The sequence below is a fragment of the Nicotiana attenuata genome, unplaced genomic scaffold, assembly GCF_001879085.1.
Source record: "Nicotiana attenuata strain UT unplaced genomic scaffold, NIATTr2, whole genome shotgun sequence".
In the NCBI taxonomy this organism is placed as follows: Eukaryota; Viridiplantae; Streptophyta; class Magnoliopsida; order Solanales; family Solanaceae; genus Nicotiana; species Nicotiana attenuata.
Window position 1 is genome coordinate 36,800 of NW_017674978.1, and position 26,759 is coordinate 63,558.

Genomic DNA, 26,759 nt, shown 5'->3' on the forward strand with positions numbered 1-26,759 from the left:
GAATAGCTATAGTACACAAATCGCCATATTTTAGAACTGCTATTTAGGGTTTAGCCCGGGGTTATTTTAACCTGAAATTTTGAACTAAAAATTTGAATTTCAGAACAAAACTTAAATTCATGACACATTTGCCAATTACTAATAGCAGCCCTCTAGAATGGCCACCTGGTATTGTTTCTACCAAATCATTTGATTTGGTCTTATTAACCGCAAGGGAAACAAGCCTACACGCCTCTAAGTCCAGAGAATTAGCACAGATTAGGGGTGGTAAACGGGCTGGTCAGGTCGGACATGAGACGGGTCAAGACGAGTAACAAAAGCGGATAAATATCTAACCCAACACATATTTACAGATAAAAAAACGGGTTAACCGGCAGATAATATGAGTAACCATATTATCCACGGCATCTTGAATATGATCACTTTTGGGAGAACTCCTAGTTTTTCCAACTTGAACCCCCAATTTGAAACTTTACAAATGTAAAAGTTAAACTCATTAGTTATCCATTTTCTATATGGATAATATGATATATTACCATATTTGACCCATTTTTAAAAAGTTTATTATCCAACCCATTTTTTAATGGATAATATGAGTGAATAATTATTTTCTTTTAACCATTTTACGACCCCTATCACAAATGAAGCCATTTATCTACTCTAAAGTATACTAACATAGCATCAGTAAAGAAGATTACAATTAGCTGGCTTCTTGCAGCTTGCGCGAGATCTCAATGACATTCTATCATACGAAACAGAGATGTCTAAATGGTCCAAATTTCCATCCAAATTAACTGGATTGGTAATACTTGATGCAGATGTGAGAAAAGTTAATTGGCAGCGAAATATTCCATAGTAAGTTTTGAAGATAGGTTACTGATTTGCAGTTTACATAAAGAAAGACAGATCAACAGAAGTTCTGTAAAGAGCAACGTAGATACAAACTTAATCTGTAGCTCTTCATATCAGAAAACTGTCATAATCAGTTAAAAAAATTAAATAATTTCCTGGATTTTTACTGAAAAGTTAAATATCATCATGCCAAAACCAAGCTTTGACAGTCTAGCCATTTAATGTAAAACAAGCAGATCGGCAGATATTAAAGACCATGCAGCCACTTAGCCAACACACTGGTAAAAAGGTGGTACTAAAATCTGCAAATTTAAGCATTTGATAGCAATAGGATAAGCCAAAATCCACTTCGGGGAAAATAGAATGTTAATCAAACAAACACAAGGAACAAGTGCAAACACTAACAATATAGAATATCATCTAAAGCCAAAATGCTCATTCATCCTCCTGGCTGCGCAACCTAGCAAGCTTGTTTGTTATGACAACGTCAAGCTGGGCAGCTCGCTCAACAATCTCTTTCCTCTTCCTTGTGGAAACATTGTGTGCAATCTCCGCACAGTAAGTTCTGGGAAGGAAAAGAGCAATAAGTTGCTTGACAAGATAAAAGATAAATCAAAACATGTAAATATAGTAGAAAAAATGAAACAGTTGAGTGAGCATTTTACCTGTTATGCATCATTAAGACCTCAAGCTCACTTGCATTATGCACAACAAACTTCTTGAAACCATTGGGAAGATAGTGACGGGTTTTCTTGTCAGACCCGTACCCTATATTGGGCATCAAGACACATCCCTTGAACTTTCTCCTCACTCTAGAATCGATACCTTTGGGTCTGCGCCAGCTTTCCTGTTATAAAGGATTGAATTCAATTAGTACACTCTGCTCAGCTCAAACACAATTGAAGAAACACAAAAACACAAGTGTTTAGAAACACCACACAAGTTCAAAAGAGTTTGTTTAGAGACACCACGTGAATTCACAAGATTTCCTAGCAAAACACAATAGCTAACCATACAGAAATCAATCACACCGCATAATGCGGTCCGAAGCAACAGTTCAAACCCAACCTGGCTTTCATAGATATCTTCTAAAAAGCCCTGTACAGATAGCTACTAAAGGGAAGTTACATTTGAATACGGTTAATTACATGCTTCTACATGTCTTTACCAAGATGGTAACTGAATTCCAAACCAACTGACCAACACGATTCCGTACACAACAACCAAATGGCATGCATATAATTATAGTACTTAATCTTTCAATCTATATTAGCAGCATCACCTTGACTCAGAACAAAAGCAAAACGACTAAATGCAGGGAGAAGGTCATCAAATATCGCACTAAAATTAATGTAAATAGGCTTGAAGTAAACAAAAGTTTATTCATAGTCATAGCAAATCACAACATTATCACAAGACCTTTCTACAGTTTAGTCTATGCCCTCCAAATGAAATGTCAAAATACATTGCAAGTCTAGAGATTAGATACAATATTATCTCAAAGGAAATGCCATACTCATACATTGTTTGTCAACGTAGGTAGTATGAATTACTTTGAATTATCAACTATATCTATAAAATCCGAAAAACCCAGCAAAAATCGAACCAAATCAACAAAAGCTAAACCAATTAAACTTAATACCAACTCAAATTTTCTTTCCTTTTTTTCCTTTCAAGGGTCAATTAGATCTCCTTTATTTAAAAAAAAAAACAAATGTACTAATTAAACACAGTTAATTTGGGAAGCGAAAAGGGATAGCAATAATAATAACAGAAGGGTATGTGATACCTTGACAGTGATTCTGCGGTCACTCTGGGGTCTAATAAACCTCTTAACCCTCTTCTTCACGACCTTCTTGGTAAGCAGAGGCACCGCCATTGTTGTTCACTTGTTCTCCCTTACCTTCTGCAACAGAGATACATCGCATACGTTAGATGCAAAATTGAAAGGAAGGGAAAAAATGGAACGGAGAAGAGACTCACTGGAACTAGGGTTTCTGCAAAAGCGGCCCGCACCTTGCTCAGGGAGTTTATTATGGAGTAGTACGCTTATATATGTAGGGGTTGGGGCAATAACTAGGGTTTCGGAGGTGAAAGTCAAAAATAGCCTTTTATAATGGAGTGATTCATTATAATTAAAATAAAATGTTATTGAGAAGATTAACATTAAAATAAAATAATCTCGAATTTATAAAGTAACCATATATATAGTTACTGTAAAAATAAAGAAGTGAAAAAATAATTTATGGGGACGTTAAAATAAATTTTAGTTGTTAGCACTGTATAGGGTAAAATATGTTCATATTAAATGCTCGCATGATAAATCGACACGTGCAGACAAAGACAGAAGGCAATCAAGTCCGAAGGCAACGATCTCGTTTGTTCCGGAAAGGAATGGTGTTCATAAAGGCGGAATAAATATCTGTCATCCGTTGCAGAGAAAATGGCATTTACTGTCTATCGTTACGTACCCTTCAATGACTCTCATAATTGTCAGTTACGAATGGCTTGATCCCTGGAACTTGTTCCATGGGTACAATTATAAATAGATGGCTCAACACCCGTGTAAAAAACGACTTTTCTGACAAGCACATACTATACTCTGTTCAAAGTTCAGTAATATTTGATCTTCTTGCTTATTAATATTGTTACTACTGTATCCGGGAGCTCTACTCCCGGAACCAGGATTTCTGCTATTTTATCTCGATTTTAACGTTAAGTTTTACATTCTTGTTCAATTTATTTATTATTTTAGGATCAAATTGATTCACTTTTCTATAAATTATATATAAATTTAATTGTACCGTTTTACCGGTAAACAAGCACCTCAACCTTATTAACTTTAGCGGCATTTTGAACTAATCAAATATAAATTCTCAAGGTGATGTTGGCTTGAAGTTGAAATTTGTAGTCCTTTAGTTATTGGAGTATCAATATTAATTTCAATAACAGTAATATGCAAATACCCGCATTTTGCTCTGCACTAACAAAAAAGTGCACTCCCACTATTAAAGCCTGTTTGATCAAGCTTTTGGGAGGCCAAAAGTACTTTTTTACTCTAAAAAAGTAGTACTTTTTGAAAAATTTAAGTTGTTTGGCCAATACAGAGAAGTACTATTGGTCAGCAGCAGAAGCAGTTTTTCTGCTTTTGGGAAGAAGCAGAAAATTCTAGCATCTTCCAATAAGCAAAAGCAGAAGTGAAAATTAATTTATTCAAGAAAAAACTATCCTCATAAATTTATATTTTTCAAATTATCCCTTACCAATTTAAGTTTTTTCTTTTCATTTTTGTTTCTAGTTTTTATCATTCTTTTAAAATTAAAGATATCATATACATGAATCATATTGTAACTTTCTAAATTCTTTATTGACTTTTCTTGTTTTTGTTATAAAACAATAAAAGTAGAAGAACAGTATTGCAGAGAAAGAGAGAGAGAGAGGGAATTCTTATTGAATTTTTGGGGTGAATCACAATGGAATAGAACCCTCTATTTATAGGGAGATGTTGACTTAGCCACCAAGTAATAAACCCTAGAATCTCTCTAAATATAGACATTCACCATAAATAGAACTCTATTTATAACACTCCCCCTTGAATGTCTATTCAACAGATAATGTGCCTCGTTAAAACCTTAACTAAAATAAAACCCAGTAGGAAAAAAATTCTAGAGAAGGAAAAAGAGTACACATATCTAATAATACGCCTTTTGGTTGCCTCGTTAAAAACCTTGCAAGGAAAACCCAGTGGGACAAAACCTTGTAAGGAAAAAAGAGTACAACGCGTATTAACTCCCCCTGATGAGAGCATTAATTCACATCCTTAAGCATTTGCATTCCAATCTTGTGCACCATCTTCAAAAGATCTTTGGTAGATATTTGATAAACAATATCAACCATATTAACTTCTACGAATTTGTTTCGCCTTGAAATCATCATCCCTGATAGATGTATTGTCTTCATATGATCTTGTTGGAATCATCATTTCAATATCTTCACATAGAGGTGAAAACTCTTGCTATCATATTATCATGCATATAGTTATAGCAAGATACATTTGTGCACAAATTGCACTGAGGAAGTGGTACTTCAAGATCAAGAAATGTATATGCTTCAAGCAACTTAAATCCTTCATGGATTTTCATATAAGTTAAGTCGTATAAGCCATTTAAATAGACTTTAGATGCATATCAAGTTTTCATGCCATGCTAGACATATAAGATATCAAAAACTGATTGCACATACCATTGACTTTATACTTTCAAGTGTTTGAACTGCAGGTCCAAAACTACATGGCTTTCATATGAAACCAATTCTATTTGAATTGTTTCTTCAGACTTAAGATCCTCATATATATATTTAGCGTTATCATAGATGTCGTTGGCGAACATTTAATATCGGTTTCAACCTTCTTATTTTTCATAAAGACATAACATAGAGATCTCTTCATTCATATTTTCAGGTACCTGAATCTCTCTTGAGATTTTATGAAGTGTTATGTCATGTGACCTTCTAGATCACTTTTCTCCTTTATTATGATCATTTTGATCATTTGCTCATCTTCTTTATCAAGAAGTTTATTTGGAATCGATTTGTCTATATGCTTTAAGCGTACCATAGACTTTGTCCTTCTAGGACTTAATAGGAGCATTTGCAATGAATATAGTTACTTTGTTTGGGTCAGCAAATGCGTCTGGCATGCTTTGCAATATATTGCAAATGAATTATCATTTTATGAACTTCAAGTTCATATTATTTTATTCGGGGATCTAGATGTATAAATGATAATTCATTCCATGTAACTTTTCTCAACTGTTGTATCTTGTCTCCCCCTCATGTTAGAAAAACTAACTTGTTTTCTCAACTTTGAGAACCCATCTTTGTGCGTTATGGTGTTAATTAAAATATACACCGCACATCAATAATAATAAGATGGAATTATTTGGTTCCTGACCATGAACCACTTGTGAGGGGAGAAATTAATATACTTTCGTATATAACGTATATCAAACTGATATATAAAACTTTGTTCTCATAAGCAATTATTTAGCTATTAAGTGGAGGCACTCAATAAATTATTTTGCTAAACCAGCTGTGACCAACTTATCAAGATGAACTTCTTGAATAGAAAATCTGGAATATGCTCTAAATTAAATTATTGAGAAAGTTACCTCGCAAACACCATGTTGCGGGTTAATAATAATCGCACATGTAACCATCTCATAGATGCATCTTATGTGGTATACATGGCAGGTGAATGGGCCCATATTCACCTTTGATATTTCCAGCATTCATGGGATCCAATCCCAATTTTAGTTGATCTATTAATTAGTGAGAACAAGCAATATAAGAGAATCGTAAAGAACTTTCTAGTTCTTTAATATTTACCCACGTGAGTTCTCTATTATTTTTGCACATCATACTTAAATTGATATGGCTAAACCAATTATGCCAACTGAATAAATTATCAATATTGATAAACTTCAGATTTACGCCATGACGTGTGCAATTATCAATAAACTCCAAGTTTATTATGATATGGGTTTTATATCAATAAATACCCACTTCATTGTGGTATTCTTTTATTTATGTAGTACAAATAGGAGAATAAAGCGGCTAGCTTTTCACATACAAACTACCCCGCTACAAGTTGTAGTAATAGAAGATATTAAATCTTTTCTTTATTTATAGTCTCAATATAATCAATCGCTTTCGCGTATACTTTGGAAACCGAATAAGTTTCTTTGAGACTTACTACAACACAATACCTTATTGGTAATTAATTGTGTTTTTCCAAAATAGTATAATTGTCTCTTGCAGAGTTCTCAATTAATTTTGTAGTACCACATATTCATCAACACCCATATGGTGAATATCTCTTTTAAAGAGAAAGTTATACCATTATGGTTATGGTCAAAATTATATGCAAGATCTGTTTCTTGCATTACCGTTGACTTTTAATAATCAAAATGCCAAAATATTTTGGCGTACAATAGGTACGTGACCAATGACCATTCATGCCATAATAATGACATTATTTTCTTATATCATCTCAGACCTCCTTTTAGAGGTGAGTGCGGTATATTCACTACCACTAGCATGTTCATATTCTTTGAAGAATGAATATGTATTCATAAATCAGATGTTGTCACATTCACATCTTGAATGGACCATAATCATCTATATGTGATTTACAAAATCTCATGTCAAATTGATGACAAATATTTTTTACAGAGTGAAAGATTATTTTGAGAATCCTTATTGTTCTCATTACCACAAATGATGACGATTATAATTTCGTCTATTGCCACGTCCATATCCATTGATACATTCATAGTAATACTTTTGTCTTCTTTCAGACTTATCAGTTATCACATACTACTATCACATTCTCTTAAGGGAATGAGAATGGAGCAAATTCAATGGGACGGATTTTCAATTCTTTGCCCACAATCATACATGAATTTGATCATGGCGAGGCATAAAAATTTTACCACTTCAGGTGGTTATAATTTCTTACAAACTCCATTAGAGTTATAATCAAACTTTGTTGTCTTTGCTTGTATTTAAAATCAAAATATAGAATAAAAGAGAAAAATACGGTAAAATACTTACCTTAAATCCAAAATTTAATCATGAAGGAAGTTCATGGAATAATTGACAATCATTATGCTCAATCCCAAAGCTTCTACTCAATTGGTTAGAGTCTCGTGCTGATAACGTGTTATAAAACAATAAAAGTAGAAGAACAATATTGCAGAGAAAGAGAGAGAGAGGGAATTCTTATTGAATTTTGGGGTGAATCACAATGGAATAGAACCCTCTATTTATAGGGAGATGTTGACTTAGCCACCAAGTAATAAACCCTAGAATCTCTCTAAATATAGACATTCACAATAAATAGAACTCTATTTATAACAGTTTTTGATTTTTTTTTTTTTTTTTGTGTAATGCCTTGTAACTTTCCAAATTATCTTCTTCTTTTTTCACACTAAAGCAAATTATCTACATCCTTCTTTGGATTATCAGTTCTCTTCCTACAAATAATCATTTATAATTTCTTCTGTTATATGCTATTAGTTCCCGAATCTTTAAAATAGTTATCAAATCTATTTGTGAAAATTACCTACAAATAGGTAATAAATTCACAATTGCATCGCATCATCTATTTATAACAACAACAACAACAACAACCCAGTAAAATCCCACAAGTGGGGTCTGGGGAGGGTAGTATGTACGCAGACCTTACCCCTACCCCGAAAGAGAAGACCCTCGGCTCAAGATAATAAGAAAAACAAGAAGGAGAGAATATTAGTTTTACCATAGAGATCATAGGAAAAAGGAATTTTTACATTCCTATGCCACATAGAAAACCTTATTACCCTCAATGTTTAAGGTTTGATTTAATTACACTTAATATACCAAATTACCAATCCTATACCATACTTAATCAAGGGTCTAATTAATGGGCAGTTTTTACTCCTTAATTAAATGTGTCCATATATTAAGAAGTAACATATGTCACGTTCCAAGTTATTTGGGAGACGTAACCTAAATATTTTTTTCTTAAATAACTTGCACCAAAATAGGGCCAACGGTTGGAGAGAATCTTGAGTAGGAAGGAAACAAATTGAAGAAGATACAATTGTATTTTGATGGTAAGTAGTATTATTGGGAGTTTCTTTTAGAGCGTAAAATGCGGACAAAAAATTATAATTCCAAGTATTTACGTGAAAAAAAAGCTTTGGATCTTATAATCCACAAATTTTTCGTAGGATTATAGTCAAAATCTAAGACCCGCCCCTTTCTTCCTCATCTAAGGATTAAAGGTGTCCATATATCCCATGTTTCTCTATCCCCCTAATTCCTAAGACCCGCCCCTTTCTTCCTCTTCTCCATTCCGTTTTTCCCCTCCCCTTTCTTCCTCTTCTCCATTCCTTCTTCTTCTCAAAAATATAGAGATGGAAATTGCAATTTTGTTACCTACGAAATAGTAGGGCCCACGCTTTCCTATTTCTTTCCAGATTCAAAATCATATTCTTATGGTTTTACGACATAGAGCTATTGCCGTTGGAGAAGAGAAGCATAAGCCCAGCCTCAGGCGTGTCAAATGTTGATGTCCATCTCAAAATTCTATACAATATTTACCTTCAAATCACCCCTGAAACCAATCAATCCCCTACCCCTTCTTCTGACTTTGATTCAAAGATTCAACTTTTAAAGACTAAGCTTCACCCTGAAACCTTAAATTGATTTGTAGTTTTATTTTTGTAGAAATTTTGTAGGTGAAGAGAAAATTTTGTAGTCAACATTTTTTTTCAACATAAATTGCAGTTTAATTGTAGTATAAATATAGTAATTTTGTAGATACTCTTAAAAACAATACAACTTTATACAATACTTAAACTTATTTGTAGTTTATTTGTAGTTTTTTTGAAGAAATTTTGTAGATGAAGAGAAAATTTTGTAGTTAACATTTTTTTCAACATAGATTGTAGTTTTAATTGTAGTATAAATGTCGTAATTTTGTAGATACCCTTAAAAACTATACAACTTTATACAATATTAAAACTAATTTATAGTTTATTTGTAGAAATTTTGTAGATGAAGAGAAAATAGTCAACATTTTTTTTCAACATAGATCGTAGTTTAATTGTAGTATAAACGTAGTAATTTTATAGATACCCTTAAAAACAATACTGCTTTATACATACTTAAACTGATTTGTAGTTTATTTGTAGATAAATGTAGGAATTTTGTAGATATTAACATAAAATCAGACTTTGATAGAATTTGTAACATAACAATTTTAATCAACTCCCCCTAATTCCTAAGACCAGTGCCGTTTTCCCCCTCCTCTTTCTTCCTCTTCTCCATTCCTTCTTCTTCTCAAAAAATACAGAGACGAGACCCATTTTTTATAATCAGATTTTTCCCATTCAATTGTAGCATGATTGGGATTTTGGACATGATTGAGTGTTGTTGCTGAGGTATTGTTCTATATTTTATTATTTTTTTGATTTGTGGATTGAGAAATAAAAGATGAAGAACAGAGTATCGGCAGTATTGGTTTCTACAATTTGACTTGATTTTGTTGAATAACTGGTCGCCTTTTTGATATCTGGATTGAGGAAGAAACTGATTTCTACAATTTGATTTCAGTTTGTTGAAGTTTTTCATCTTTTTTTTTTTGAATTACGAAAAAAATTCGGGAGAGATCTNTAAAACGTAAAAAAATTCGGGAGAGATCTGATAAAGGATTTGCGTTCAAATTTGAACTGAAGGTCGCTAAATCAATTAGGATATTCTTTTCCTGATTTTTAGCGCGCCATATTAGGAAGATTCAGCGCCATATTAGGAAGATTCAGCTACTATTAATTACTAATTAATGAATGGTATAAAAATTGTAGAAAAACATTGCACAGGGCGGGTAATTTACAAAATATGCACATTTTTGGTAATAAGGTTTCATATATGGTATAGGAAGGAAAAAATCCCTAGGAAAAATAGGAACATAAAATGCATAACGAAAAATGCGACACAAAAATGATGGCTAGTAAATAGGTCCCGCGCCGAAAGAGAAAATAGTAAGACACGACAATGCCCCTAGCTATTTCAGACAAAAATCCTACCAGACTAGGCTTACAACAGAACAAGGTAGCGCAAGACTGAACTACCTCCTAACCTACAACCGTAATCTATTTATATATTGTTAAAAGAAAAAGAAAAAGCACTACACGTTAAGCCAAGTGGCAGCATGAAAATAGGCCACTTGGCAATTTAGGACAAAGTTAGTAAGGTTAGGTAATACTATTTAGTTTTTTTCTGAATTTAAATTTTAAAAAAATTAAATTATACATTATGTGTTGTTAATAATTAGTTACTCCTTTTGAATTTGAATTTAAACATACTTAACTATTTTTTTTACAAAAAAAATATTATTTTTATATATTTAAAATTATTTTTATTTTACGCTCAATGCCATCTTTCAAGTTTGACACTTAGAATCATCTAGTTACAATTATCGTGGCTATACATAATTTCATCCAATGACATTCTTCTACCGATAAGTAATACAGTTATTATGCTAATGAAGACATTACTGTAGAGATTGAGGAGAGTTGCGCCTTCTGATATTCCTTTAGAAATGCAAGGCAAGTCTTCTACTAATACGGAGGCGTTGTGTGATAGACGTAAAGATGAAATTGTTGAGAAATATTATCATGTGTGAGTGACTTTACTTATTAATTCATGGTAGATTATCAATATATAGTAATTTGTGGAATAGACTTCTAATTCATACTGAAAGTTGTATGTTGATCATTCAAATCATCATGTAACAATAAGTAATTATACTATATAATAATATATGTTTCTGTATAACTATATATGTAAAATTAATTTAAATCTTTAATATGTTTGTTTACTTTATGTTTTATATTTTAATTAAATAAAATAAAAAATAATAATAGTCTCTTATGATAAGTATTTGAGTTCATTTTCCTCTTTAAAAGAATTATAAGACCTTGGTACTATCCTTTTTGGTAATTTGACATTCAAAAGTACTTTTAGAAAGATTGGTCAAACACAACTTGTTTACCGAATATTGCAAAAAGTACTTCTTAAATGAATTGGCCAAACACAAACTATTTTTCTTTAAAAGTACTTTTGAAAAAAAGAATACTTTTCGAAATAAACAGATTTTAACAGCTTGGCCAAACGGACTCTTAGTAAGCTCCCGCTTATTTTAGTGAACTGCTAGTCGTTAGTCCTTTTGAATGAATATGTGTTATGCTAAATCAACATTATTTTTCAATCTTTACACTATGATAAGGGTCCATAAACGTGAAGTTGTTGTGCTATGACATTATTTTCCATAAAATTATGAAGTGAAAGTATCAAAATAAGTCTCGCTTAGCACGCGATAGCAGTGGCGCCACATGGTGATAGATGTTTTCAATCAAAATAAGTCTCACTTGCACTTTATACATAGGTAAAATATTACGTTTTAAATGTATATAACACATTTTAAACACTCTTTGTCGGAATTTTTTTTTATATCTTTTAAATTTAAACACGCTTGGTGAAATTTCTAATTTCGCCACCCACATGATCCAAAGTTAGTAGCAATTTGTTGAAACTGTTGGGTTTGTTATTAATAAATAATAATAAAAGAGGTGTGAATGGAAAATTGTGGGAAAAGAAATGAAGGGAAGTGAAATTTTGAATGAGTTCATTTCACTTATGCACTTTGTCCCTCATTGGTAGAAGGAAAGAAAATCTTTGTGTATATAAAGAGAAGCTCATCTTTTAGCTCTCTTAAAGAGCTAAGAAGAAGGCAAGCCTCGCGTCGTCGTCGTCGTCGCTCGCTCGCTCGGCTCGGATTCAGATTCGGATTCGTCAAAGATTGATTGATTAATCTTTTTGGACAAAATTCTTTTCAAATAATTAATTAATTAATTAAATTAATTAAAGAAAATTCAATCCGAATCAGAAACAGCACCAAGTTGGCTATAAATATACCTTCAAATCCCAGAATATTTACTTACTAAATTTTTTGAATCTTCTTCTTCTTCTGCACAAAATATTTCAGTGTGTTTTACGACCATCAAGTGGTTCGCCGATCACCAGAGTTTTAGGTACCGATACACTGGTGAGTTAAATCATTCTATCCTGGGAGGATATATTCTGGAACCTCGGGTACTTGAGGAGAATAATTTCCTTAAGGACACACCGTGTATTCAATGGGCTCGATTTGTTCCTACAACATTTTCAGAATTTATTTTGAAGAAGTTTACTGTTTTTCGGAATTTAATTTCTATTAACTTTTTATTTTGTTTTCAGAAAGATTATTATTTAATTTATTTTCAGCAATACAGATAAATAACAATCTTAAGGAAATTACTTTTATTATATTCTGTATTCTGTCTGAATTTTACTATTCTGATTTGAAGATATAAAAACTTCATCAGGATATTGAAATTCAGAAAACAATTTGAAGAACATAAAAACTTCATCGTTTTTCTGTAAAACAGTATATAAAAACCTTAGTTGTTTTTATTACGTATTGTTTATTGATTACAGTATTATTTACTGTTTTGGTTTTGCCATTAATTGATTTTTTCTGTTGTACACTGTAAGCAATGGCAAATGAAAATGGAAATCCTTCTGCGACTGTTGGTGCAACGATGATAGCCTCGTCAAACCGCACTGTTGTTCCTCCGGCTGAGAAACCGGGGAAATTTTCTGGAACCAACTTCAAAGGATGACAGCAAAGGGTGTTCTTATGGCTTACCACACTTGGTATGCAGAAATTCACTAGTGAAGAGCCTCCAGTGCCTGCTGCGGACATGCCGGATAATGAAAAGTTCATGGTTGTTGAGGCGTGGAAGCAGGCAGATTTTCTTTACAAAGGCTATATCTTAAGTGCTTTAGAAGATGACTTGTACAATGTGTACAGTGCAATGAATACTTCGAAAGAATTATGGGACGCACTTGAGAAGAAGTACAAGACAGAAGATGCATGCTTGAAGAAGTTCGTGGTTGCCAAGTTTCTAGACTATAAAATGATAGACAGCAAAACTGTGGGAACCCAAGTTCAGGAGCTTCAACTTATTTTTCACAACCTTATTGCTGAAGGTATGGTCGTGAATGAAGCATTTCAAGTAGCTGCTATGATTGAAAAATTGCCTCATTCGTGGAGAGATTTCAAGAACTATCTGAAGCATAAACGCAAAAAAATGAAGTTGGAAGATCTTGTGATACGTCTAAAGATCGAGGAAGACAACAAAACAGCCGAGAAGAAGTCTCGTGGAAATTCAACGATCATGGGAGCTAATATCGTTGAAGAGACTGCTCCAAAAAGTAAGAAGAGGAAGAGGTCTTCTGGACAAACTAAGGAGTAGAACAAAAAGAAATTCAAGGGCAGCTGCTACAATTGTGGAAAAGTCGGTCACAAAAGCCCAGATTGTCGTCTCCCGGAAAAGGATAAGAAGAAGGGAAAAGCCAACATAGTGGAGAAGAATAATGAGATTGATGATCTTTGCGTAATGCTTTCGGAATGCAGTTTAGTTGGAAATCCGACTGGGAAATAATGCAACAGCCAAGATTGAACGTTATTGGAAGATATTCCTGAAGATGACTTCCGGCAAGGTGTTAACGCTCAACAACGTTCTTCATGTTCCTACTATTAGGAAGAATTTAGTTTCTACTTCTTTACTTATAAAGAATGGATTCAAATGTGTATTTGTTTCTGATAAAGTTGTTGTAAGCAAGAACGAAATGTATGTTGGAAAAGGCTACCTCACGGAGGGCCTTTTCAAACTCAATGTAATGGTTGCTGACAGTATGAATAAAATTTCAGCTTCTTCTTATTTATTGGAGTCAAATGATTTATGGCATATTCGTTTAGTACATGTCAATTATAAAACCTTGCGGAAATTAATTAATTTAGAAGTATTGCCTAAATTCGAGTGTAATAAATCGAAATGTCAAATATGTGTTGAATCTAAGTTTGTAAAACATCCTTATAAGTCTGTTGAAAGGAATTCAAATCCTTTAGACTTAATTCATACTGACATTTGCGATATGAAGTCGATACCATCTCGAGGTGGGAAAAAATATTTTATTACTTTTATTCACGATTGCACTAGATATTGCTATGCTTATTTGCTTAATGTAAGGATGAAGCAATTGAAGCATTTAAGCAATACAAGAATGAGGTAGAAAATCAATTGAATAAAAAGATCAAAATGATTAGAAGTGATCGAGGTGGAAAATATGAATCTCCGTTTGCAGAATTATGTTCGGAATATGGAATTATCCATCAAACTACTGCACCTTACACACCTCAATCCAACAGAATTGCGGAAAGGAAAAATCGGACATTAAAAGAATGATGAATTCTTTATTAATAAGTTCCGGATTACCGCAGAGTTTGTGGGGGGAAGCTATCCTTACAGCTAATCGAATACTCAACAGAGTATCCCACAGCAAAACGCAATCTATTCCATATGAAAAATGGAATGGAAGAAAACCCAACTTGAAATATTTCGAAGTGTGGGGGTGTCTAGCAAGGTACAGGTCCTTTACCCAAAAGGGTTAAAATAGGACCAAAAACAGTAGATTGCATTTTCATTGGATATGCTACAAACAGTAAAGCATGTCGATTTTTGGTTCATAAATCTGATAATCCCGAGATTCATGTTAATACGGTAATGGAATCAGATAATGCTGAATTCTTTGAAAGCATCTATCCGTATAAAACTGAAAGCGAGTCGTTAAGTGAAAAACCTAAACGACCTCGGGAAGAACCAAAGGAAAATACTCCAAGTATAGAAGATCCAAGGCGTAGCAAACGTCAAAGAACATCTACGTCCTTTGGACCAGATTTTGTGACATTCTTGCTTGAAAATGAGCCTCAAACTTTTAAAGCAGCTATGTCGTCTTCTGATTCAGCATTTTGGAAAGAGGCAGTCAATAGTGAGATTCAATCAATTTTGGATAATCATACATGGGAATTGGTTGATCTTCCTCCAGGAAATAAGCCTTTAGGTTCGAAATGGATCTTTGCTGATGGCACTATTGACAAATATAAGGCAAGACTTGTTGTCAAAGGTTATAGACAAAAGGAAGGCCTTGATTACTTTGACACTTACTCGCCAGTAACAAGGATAACATCTATTAGGGTGTTAGTGGCACTAGCGGCCGTGTATGGTCTTGAAATCCATCAAATGGATGTTAAAACAGCTTTCCTAAATGGAGAATTGGAGGAAGAGATTTACATGGAACAACCTGAGGGTTTTGTGGTTCCTGGTAAAGAAAAGAAAGTGTGCAAACTTGTTAAGTCGCTTTATGGACTTAAACAAGCACCCAAACAATGGCATGCAAAATTTGACCAAACAATGTTGGCAAATGGATTTAAAATCAACGAGTGTGATAAATGTGTTTACATTAAAAATACTCCAGGTCATGAAGTCATTGTTTGTTTATATGTTGATGACATGTTGATAATAAGCAAAAGTATGGCAGATATAAATGCTACAAAGCGCATGTTGGCTAGCAAATTCGACATGAAAGACTTAGGAGTTGCTGATGTGATCTTAGGAATCAGAATTCGCAAGACTCCACAAGGTCTAGCATTATCACAGTCTCACTACATTGAAAAGGTACTTGACAAGTTCAAGTATTTGGATTTCAAAATTGCCAAGACTCCAATTGACGTGAGTTATGCACTTCAAAAGAATGAAGGTGAAAGTGACTCACAATTGGACTATGCAAGAGTATTGAGAAGTTTTATGTATATCATGAATTGTACGCGACCAGATATAGCATGTGCTATTAGCAAACTGAGTCGGTTTACAAGTAATCCCAATCAAATACATTGGATGGCAATGAAACGAGTTTTGGGGTATCTGAAACATACCCAAAATTATGCTTTGCATTATAACAAATATACTTCCGTGATCGAGGGATATAGTGATGCAAATTGGATCACCGGATCATCTGAAGTTAGATCCACGAGTGGATATGTTTTCACAATTGGGGGTGGAGCAGTGTCTTGGAAATCATCCAAACAAACGTGCATCGCCCGTTCTATAATGGAATCTGAATTCATAACTTTAGATAAGGCCGGTGAAGAAGCTGAATGGCTCCGGAATTTCTTGGAAGATATTCCATTTTGGCCCAAACCTTTGGCACATATATGTATACATTGTGATAGTCAAGCGGCAATAGGTAGGGCAGGGAGCGTTATGTATAACGGGAAATCTCGTCATATTCGACGGAGACACAATACTGTTAGACAACTACTCTCTAGTGGTGTTATCACAATTGACTACGTAAAGTCAAGAGATAACATGTCGGATACACTTACAAAAGGCCTATCTAGAGAGGCAGTTGAAAGATCATCAAAGGGAATGGGGTTAAAGGCCTAGGACAAGTCATCATGGCGGTAACTCTACCTAGCAGACTGGAGATCCCAAGAGTTAGGTTCAAAGAGATCAAACAAAGTTATGAATGACGGTTCAACATTGTCAACTAACTCAACCCATTCTCGTGATGAAGACAATGTTCAAAAACGAGGTAAAGCATTAAGGCTTTTTGGTGAGTCAATAAAGCTTAAAGCTTTTAATGGTTTGCTAAGTCTGGCAGGATATGACCAGATAGTGTGTCTTTAGGATTACACGTTTAGGAATCACCTATGTGAGTGTGAAGTCTAAGCCGCTTCAAGGAGAATGAAAGTAAAGGCCCATTCTCTAAGCACTCATGAAACCAGGCGGTGTTCATGGCTGAAACGAACACAACCGTGAGAACCATAGATGGTTAAGGATTGATTGTGTGACTTATGTTGTCTAGGTATACAACAAAGCTCGACGGTTCAAAGATATCAAATCTACCAATTGACCGAGTACATCCGATATAAGTTCACTACGGAAGTTCAAAGGGAAACATACTTATCCAGATGCAATTAATTCTTGCATGTAAAACATACACACGTCCGTGCATTCCTTTAAGTTTATAGCCATTCCCCATTCATGTGGGGGATTGTTGGATTTTGTTGTTTAATAACAAAAGAAGTGTGAATGGAAAATGGTGGAAAATAGAAATGGAGGGAAGTGAAATTTTGAATGAGTTCACTAATGCACTTTGTCCCTCATTGGTAGAAGGAAAGAAAATCTTTGTGTATATAAAGAGAAGCTCATCTTTTAGCTCTTAAAGAGCTAAGAAAAAGGCAAGCCTCGCGCCGTCGTCGTCGCGGCTTTGGCTTCGGCTTCGGCTTCGGATTCAGATTCGGATTTGTCAAAGATCGATTGATTGATTAATCTTTTTGGACAAAATTCTTTTCAAATATTTAATTAATTAATTAAATTAATTAAAGAAAATTCAATCCGAAATAACCCGCGGCCCGGTCTGGTCCGGCCCGTTTTTCTTTAATTAATTAATTAAAGAAAATTCAATCTGAAACAGTGTCACACCTGTTCCAACAGCTATGGCTGTTCTGAAAGGTTGCAAACCTCTTCAGAAACAACACCAAGTTGGCTATAAATATACCTTCAAATCCCAGAATATTTACTTACTAAATTTTCTGAATCTTCTTCTTCTTCTTCTGCACAAAATATTCCAGTGTGTTTTACGACCATCGAGTGGTTCGCCGATCACCAGAGTTTTAGTTACCGATACACTGGTGAGTTAAATCGTTCTATCCTGGGAGGATATATTCCAGAACCTCAGGTACTTGAGGGGAATAATTTCCTTAAGGTCACACTGTGTATTCAGTGGGCTCGATTTGTTCCTACAACGTTTTAAGAATTTATTTTGAAGAAGTTTACTGTTTTTCGGAATTTAATTTCTATTAACTTTCTGTTTTTGTTTTCAGAAAGATTATTATTTAATTTATTTTCAGCAATACAGATATATAACACTATTACCAAGTCGCTAAATTTAGACCAATACATTTTGTTTCGGGAATTACTTAGAGTAAAACATTTAGTGGCCATGTTTTTATTCAATAATTTTGCCAGGGATGTACGTAAATCCATCGCGCTCCATTTTATTTATTGGTTAGTCAAGTCGCCTCAATAATGCACATCAAGTTAAGGACTGTCTATGTATCTCGCCATAGAAATGGATCAGGTACGATTGAAAAGCTTTAGTGGGGATTTACAGTAGTAAGTTTAATGTTTTACACCCTATGCATGAATCACGAGCTAGTTGGATCAGGAAACAGGTTGGCCATGCTTTTGAAATCAAACCACAACTTTTTTGTTTTTAGTTTAAAAAAGAACCTTTATTTAAAGCATCTTTAAAAACAATTATTGTAAACTAGCTAGCACGAAAAGTCTTAATCCATGTTTCTTTATTCTTTCCACTTTATTTATCACTATTAGTCATTCGGCAATGATAGGTTGTTATGACGATCAGACATGACGTCTGTGTAATATAATCAGGATGATATCATAATGCCATTTTTCTCTCCCAAGATGAATGAAATGAATCATTGCCTTACTTTTCTAAAAGATGATGAGAAATTCTCGCAGTAGCATAATAATGGGAGACATGATTCGGACAAAAAGAAAATGTTATCACGATTCGTGATGGACACTTGATCTTTATCCTCATTATATATATTTTTTATAATCATATTGTTATCGGGTTATTTGTATCAGATGCGAAGAAATCACTTATTAGTATTTTGCGTTGCTAAAATTTCTCGTATTAAATTTGTGAATTCAAGTATATGTGCTAGTGTAACGATTCTTTAACTATTAACTTAATTTAATTTTTTAGGTATAGAACTTAACCTCTACATAATCTGTTATTTGGTGGAGAACCAAGGAGACATTTTTGTCCATTTAAATCAACCGTACGTGAATCTTTTCTTTAAAGAGACGTTGCTTTTCTTTTTTTCTTTCTAAAATTCCTAACAAACTAAGAATATATGCTCTTTAAAAGAAGGAAAGTATCTTTAATCTCAACCGGAAATGAATTAGCATCGTTGTCATCTTTGTTTTCCCCAAATTACACTAATAAAAAAAATAGCGAAAGGGATTTTTCTCGTAATACCTTCCTCTCCTCCATCTAATTAACATGGAGCTGCCCTAGACCTCAAGTTTTCAGTTTCAACATGTTATCTTTTAGCAAAAAAATTAAAGTGATCACTCAACTTTTTTTTAGCACTTAGCAAAGTTGAATGACTTTTTGGTTATAAGAGTTTTTTGTTATTTTATAATTGTGGTATGTCCGGTCCAGTTTGCGTGTACCTTGACTAATTTCACGGGGTACATGTCACTTGTCTACTAAAACTTGGACAGATGAAAAGAACTAACCTACTAGTATTTTTTCATTTTTGTCTCCGCTGGTTATAAGAGGTGTTTAGTAACTTCTCGTGATACTTAGCAAAGTTGGGTGACTTTTTTTTGTACTCCTAATTTAGTGGCTTTGGTTCAATATTATGAAACTTATTAAGTAATCATCCGTGAAATTAATTAACTCGCTCCCTTTTTGTCATGAATTTTCCTTTTCATTTCTCTATTCAAGCAAAACAAAAGCAATGTGAGCCCAAAAACACATTGTTTAGTGGGAGAAATTCAAAAATAGCCAGATTTACTACTGGTCGTTGAAAAATAGCCAAGTTTCAAAAGTCATCGAAATTTAGCCACTTTAAATCTGAGCGAAAACACTGTTCAAAATTCGGAAAAATACGCCCGCAAATTTTACGGGAGTTCCAGCATAAGTATGCTTGAACTCCCGTAAATTTTACGGGAGTTCCAGGATAACTATGCTGGAACTCCCGCAAATTTTACGGGAGTTCAAGCATAATTATGCTGGAACTCCCGTAAATTTTACGGGAGTTCCAGCAAATATAATTGTCCAGTATAATATACTGGAGTTTGGAGCACTGGTGCTCCAGTCTCCCGCAAATTTTACAGGAGTTAGCAAAGTATACCGGTCCAGCATAATATGCTGAGTTCGTACACAAATGCACCAGAACTCCCGTATATTATACTGGACCGGTCCCTGTTGCAGCAAAATAGTGGCTATTTTTCATTGACTTGATAAACGCTGGCTATTTTTCATTGACCAGTGTGAAAACTGGCTATACCATGATATTTTAACTTGTTTAGTTTGACTTGATCATATCTTTTCCAAAGGATAAATACGAAAAATGAAATTTCAAGAAATACTTGAAGTAAACCCCTAATACATCCAGAGGCGGAGCCAGGATTTGAAGCTTATGGGTTTGGGGTTCTAATCATTTTAAGTTAATGGGTTCTAAATTAATAATTTGTACATACTCTATGAATTTTTTAAAACAAATATATAGATTGGACCAAAGCGACTGTGTTCGACCGAACCCGTACTCGATTGGCTAGCTCCGCCCCTGAATACATCTCATCAGCTATCAAAAGCTAGCCTTGGTCAAAAAGCAGGTCACTGGCTTTTGGAAATTAGGGCCCCAACTTTTCTCCTTTTTATTAAAGATAAGATCCTGACAAAAGAAAAAGATAAAGAGATCAAATCACGTAACAAAAATTCTTCTTTTCAATTAGAAAAAGTTATTCTACCATATTATGGAAGTGGAGTCTTGGTCCTACCTCTTTGTTTTGTTTTTTCCCTTTGATTTAACGTTCGTGAATGAATAGCAAAAAAGAGTAGCAAGAAGAAACTGGGAACCCTCTGAGGTGTTCAATAGGCACAGTTCATATATAGTTATGAGTGTCTAATAGGTCATGCTGCAATTCATGAGGTGTTTAAGTGAAAAATAGTGGCAAGTTTAAAGGACTTTATATGTATTTGACCCATAATATACTTGGCAATTGGCATGATATCATGCAGTTGCATAGCCACATACAGTAAACTGTCAAGAACGGTCACATGAATATCTTTCGTCTAAAATTTTATATATAAAAATTAGGGATTTTTTTTTCTATACAATATTTGATACTTATTTATCAAAATTGTCATAATTTATATATTACCAGCCATAAACAAGGATTACTTACAAATTATATACAATCCATTAGTAGTGCCTTAAATTAGGATTCAGTTACATCTTTTTCCTTTTTTCTCTCATCTCTTCTTTCCCTATTCTCTGCCACCTCTCTCCATACACGATCCATTATTAGTGCCTTAAATTAGGGGATCCAATTATACCTTTTTCCTTTTTTTNACCGCGTGTTACTTACTCGTGCTTACATAGAGGACATGTCAGATCCATGTCATATAATTTAATACCACATCATCATTAATATTTTATTAAAATTCTAAATATATCCCCTTTTTTCTCCAAAGCAGTGATTTAAATTTGGAAATTATATTTTGAATTAGATTTTAACAAATAAAAATGCGGGTCCCTTCCTAGCAGGTTATTTCAAATTTTTATGAAATCTCACACCTCAATACAAAATATTTCAATTGGAAACCCCAATTCATCTTCTTCTAAATATCCGTCACCATCTCCGACAGTTTTCGGATGAAGTCTCCTTTTTCTTTTTTGCACTTTTCATTTCTCTGACCCTCTCTATTATCTTTCATCTTTTTGGAGTCCGTTCTTTTTCAATTTCTCAAGTCCTAGTCTTAATCGATCTAAAAAATCTCTCATCTTTTGGACTCTTTGTCAGAGAATGGATTCTCTAGTGGTAATGATTTTTGGGTTGAAAGTTAAATCATTACTATCTTGAGCTTTCCTGCTAATTTCATCAGTAAACATCATAGGTGTTCAATAACTTCAGTCCAACGACCCAAATAAGAATATAATCACAATTTTGGCTCAATAATTTAATAGTACTCCAGATCTCGAACTCATACACTTCAACGAAATTCAATTTCTCATATTCAAGGTTTAACTTCAAATGAGTTTTGATGTGTTTAATTTTGCTTAACCGAATCCCCAAACAGTAAAAAATCATCTCATTTGACAACGATTTATGGAGGGATGAGATTCTGGTGGTGGTGGAAGAGAAGGACGAGGGAGTGGTGGCAGCGGTAATGGAGAAGGGCGGCAGCAATGGCGGGTGGAAGAAGGAGAGAGGAGGTGACGGGTTGAAAATGTCCTTTTTTGTCATTTTCTTTATTTTTATTTATTTTTTGGATTTTTAGTTTCTTTTTAATCAAAATCGCCCATCCACGCTCGCAATGTACGTGTATCCTACGCTCTTTGTCCAGCTCAACTTGATAAATGCCAGATAAGCTCGGTCAACGGTCAGAGGTATTTAAAAGATCTGTTTTGATAAGTTAAGGTGTCTGGATGAAAATATGTGAAATACAAGGACCGGGATGTCAAAACGAAGCAAGTACAAGTATGTATTAGGCTATTCTGCCTTTTATTAAAGATAAGATCCTGACAAAAGAAAAAGATAAAGAGATCAAATCACGTAACAAAAATTCTTCTTTTCAATTAGAAAAAGTTATTCTACCATATTATGGAAGTGGAGTCTTGGTCCTACCTCTTTGTTTTGTTTTTTCCCTTTGATTTAACGTTCGTGAATGAATAGCAAAAAAGAGTAGCAAGAAGAAACTGGGAACCCTCTGAGGTGTTCAATAGGCACAGTTCATATATAGTTATGAGTGTCTAATAGGTCATGCTGCAATTCATGAGGTGTTTAAGTGAAAAATAGTGGCAAGTTTAAAGGACTTTATATGTATTTGACCCATAATATACTTGGCAATTGGCATGATATCATGCAGTTGCATAGCCACATACAGTAAACTGTCAAGAACGGTCACATGAATATCTTTCGTCTAAAATTTTATATATAAAAATTAGGGATTTTTTTTTCTATACAATATTTGATACTTATTTATCAAAATTGTCATAATTTATATATTACCAGCCCTAAACAAGGATTACTTACAAATTATATACAATCCATTAGTAGTGCCTTAAATTAGGATTCAGTTACATCTTTTTCCTTTTTTCTCTCATCTCTTCTTTCCTTATTCTCTGCCACCTCTCTCCATACACGATCCATTATTAGTGCCTTAAATTAGGGGATCCAATTATACCTTTTTCCTTTTTTTTTCTCTCCTCTCTTCTCCTTTTTTGCTTTTTTCCTCATATGTGCTCTTCATATCTATACGATCTGGTCCTACAAAACCCACTTCCCCACTTTCCTCCATCACTCTATTTTCTAACTATTTCAGACTAATTTAAAGATACATAGAGGATTTTTGTGGGACAAAACTGAGAAAGCAATCGTGTTTTTTTAGCTATAAATTTCAAAGGAAAATGGGACTAGTGTTAGTAGAGGTAGTAGAAATTTGACTAAAAAATCTTCAATCAAATATTGGAAAAATTGAATACCGAAATATTTAAATTTGATACATCTATAACAATATATAAACTAAAAATAAATTTTTATATAACTAATTATATAGTATAAAACTTATTTATAACTTATTCACAACTTTCATACACTATTTTTACCTAGTTAATACAACTAAAACATCATACAACTTAAATACAATTTTCATACAAATTTTATACAATATGTATTTTATATATATTTTGTATATGATTTGTATATATTTTGTATGTGATGTGTTCTTCTTCCTCTCTGAAATTTCAATCAAAATTTCCTCTCTTAATACAATTTTGATGCATATCAACAACTTTATGTAAAAATAGTATTTATAACTTAAATACAAATTTAATACAACAGTTCATACATTATACGACTATTTTTCAACTTTCATACAACATTCAAATAAAGAAAAAAAGATATAACTACAACAGAATAAAAAATAGAGAAAAAAGAAGATTAAGAGATCGATCCTCACAAAACAATAAAAAACAAGCGACCAGAAGTCCACGACAATAAAAATTCAAAATGGGTAGACTCACCAATCACAGAAGGCGCAGGCCCGAACTTCTTGAGGAAGGCCGACCATTCGCGAATCCCCGCTGTATGAGGGAAAATCCGGCTGACCCAGTCGTGAATATCCTCGACCAAAGGAGGGGGTGCGTCATCGGCTACACGAAGAGAAGACGAAATATCAATACAATGGAAATTGGAGGTAACGCGTAATACAAAAGGAAAGAGAGAGAAAGGGGGAGAGAGATGCTTACGAGCATAGTTCCAAACCTCGGGGAACCCGTCCGCATTAACCACCACGTCCTCAGTCTTTACATAGAAATAATTGAGCCAAAATTGGTGGTTTGCTGTATCGTCCATCTTCACCACTAAACATTTGCTGCCCCGGTAGCGAAGATGTAGCATCGTTCCCCTATGAAAGCTAGGGGCGAAGAGGTGCATCAGGTGGTGAATGGTTACCTCGACCCCAGCCAACTCCACGTACTTCGAAATCGTGCAGATGAGTTTGTAGATCTAGGGAGAAAGTTGGGCCGTGCAGACGCGGTAATATCGGCATAACTCCTTGGCCAAGGGGAGGATAGGGAAATAATAACCGACATGGAAAGGGTACGCGTAGAAAGCACAGTACCCAGGGCGGTGTATCTGGACCACGCCGCGTCCTGCAAGAACTAGGTCTATATGAGCGGGAATTTTGAATTTATCCCTATATTCGGCAAGGCCCACCTCTTTCATCAACGACTCCGAGATCTCCGGGTCGTCCTCATGCATCTTTGAGAAGTCAGATCTAGCCTTCTCACTACGGGGTATTATTTTCTCCACTGTAGGGAAGCTATCATCCTTAACAACAATGGCAACCCCATCGTCATGGGGAGGCATACACACTGCCAAAGGAATAGGGTCAGGTACCCCCCCCTCCCCCAGAACTAGATGACACATTAACCATCTTCGTTTATAAATAAGAGGAGGTTTAAACACAAAAGAATCAAGAGTAGCAGGAGTCACCAGAATCAGTGAAAGCAAAAATATCGAAGTAAGATCCAAAGAACAAGGATCCTGAGTGAAGAAGGAAGAAGAAGGTATGAAAGTCCAATACTCAAGTTGAAAAGAAATAAGGCAAAGGATTTTGTATCCCTATTTATAAGAGTTCATGCTTCAATATCGAGAAAACAAACCTTCGTTACCTAGCTCAGAAATCGAAGCAATAGAGGCACGGAAAACGACGTAAGGTATCAAAAAAATGCGTAATAACGACGCATGATGACATAACGTAACTGTGAAACGATGTGACCCTAGGTTGCGGCTCACGGAAGGCCACGTTTCTACCCCTTCTGAAATGCTATTACTCGACCTGCTCTCCTAAACTTCTCAACCATAACTAATAGAGTCTGCTCATCGAGGTCGTCTAGGGTCGACATCAATAAGCGGAGGGACTAACTGTATAGGTCAAAATCTACCTCAAAAGGATTTAGCATGAATGCGTATTATGGGTATCGACGTGGCCGAGGTCGAGTAGTAAATAGTAAGACTCGTAGTTAGGCGGTCAACAAACGGGCCGAGGTCAAGTATCAAGGACAGTACTAACAGCTAGTTTTTGTAATATGATATTTAAGAGAATATTTCATTGAATATTCTCTGTACTTGTACTTTTAGGGTTGACTAAGGATATGTTCCATATAAATAGAAAAAGAGATAAGGGGAAAGGGCATGTAATATTCATTTGATAAGAACACTTTTTTAAAAGAAGACTCTCTCTAGAAAAGATACAAATATTGCCTTTTCAATAAGATTCTATCGTCCATTATTCAATATTTTTCCATCAGATCCGAGAATAGATCCAATATTCTAGGATTTGTCTGTCATTCATCTGTATACGGTAGAATCAGAGGGTCCAATCTTCCGTCGTTACGATGGCTCGTAAGCACGTTTCAAGAGCTCGAGGCTATGGTCGAGGTTCATCCCCGAGGGGTTATCGGCGCTCAAGCTTGAGGCAGTACAAACTAGCGGTTATGATGGAAAAGTGGGAAGTTCCCAAGGCACGTAAATAGAGCTGACAAAGTCTAGTGGACTAGTCCACTAGCGAATCAAGGCATTAAAGGCTGTACCAGCCCCATATCTTTAAAATAAATGCATTTGTACTATATGGGGATTCCCCCTGGTATATAAGGGGGATCCTAGTCATTTTGTAAAAGGACCTGATACTCAATATTCAATACAAGGACATTCTCTCTGCTTTCTAACACATTCTCTTGATCTTATTACTTCCATTTATTGCTTATATTCATTGTGTTCTATTTATTGTTCTTCATTTATTGCTTATCATTGATCATAAAGAGTCATCACCGTAGCTCTCATAAAGTGTTTTAGTCCTCCCTCGATCGCTCTAAGCCGGTCACCCAACTCGACCCCGAGGCCTTATAAACGACAGCTCGAGGCCCCGATCCCCAACTGTTTGGTTCGATTTGGTTCGATTATCATACCATCTCTAAGATGCAATCTTGATTTCTAATCTTTTACTTAGCATCCATTGCCTCACAACTAGCATAAAATAGATCACATATTTTTAGAACCACAAAATCAAATCTCATTGTAATTACC

The 26,759-nt window shown here is 34.4% G+C and overlaps 1 protein-coding gene across 2 annotated transcripts; it reads right to left on the reverse strand.

The window, feature by feature from the left end:
- Positions 1–1,131: 1,131 nt before the first annotated feature.
- Positions 1,132–2,931, reverse strand: LOC109219534 (60S ribosomal protein L32-1). Of its 2 annotated transcripts, none has more exons than XM_019383991.1 (4): positions 2,836–2,931; positions 2,642–2,758; positions 1,518–1,699; positions 1,132–1,417 (listed from the first exon to the last, which is right to left on the reverse strand). In XM_019383991.1, exons 2-4 carry the CDS (start codon positions 2,729–2,731, stop codon positions 1,288–1,290), a joined length of 402 nt encoding a protein of 133 aa, XP_019239536.1. In that variant the 5' UTR covers positions 2,732–2,758; positions 2,836–2,931; the 3' UTR covers positions 1,132–1,287. The 2 variants fall into 2 exon arrangements, with proteins under 2 accessions (XP_019239536.1, XP_019239537.1); XM_019383992.1 differs by having other exon boundaries at positions 2,642–2,755; positions 2,836–2,929.
- Positions 2,932–26,759: the final 23,828 nt, after the last annotated feature.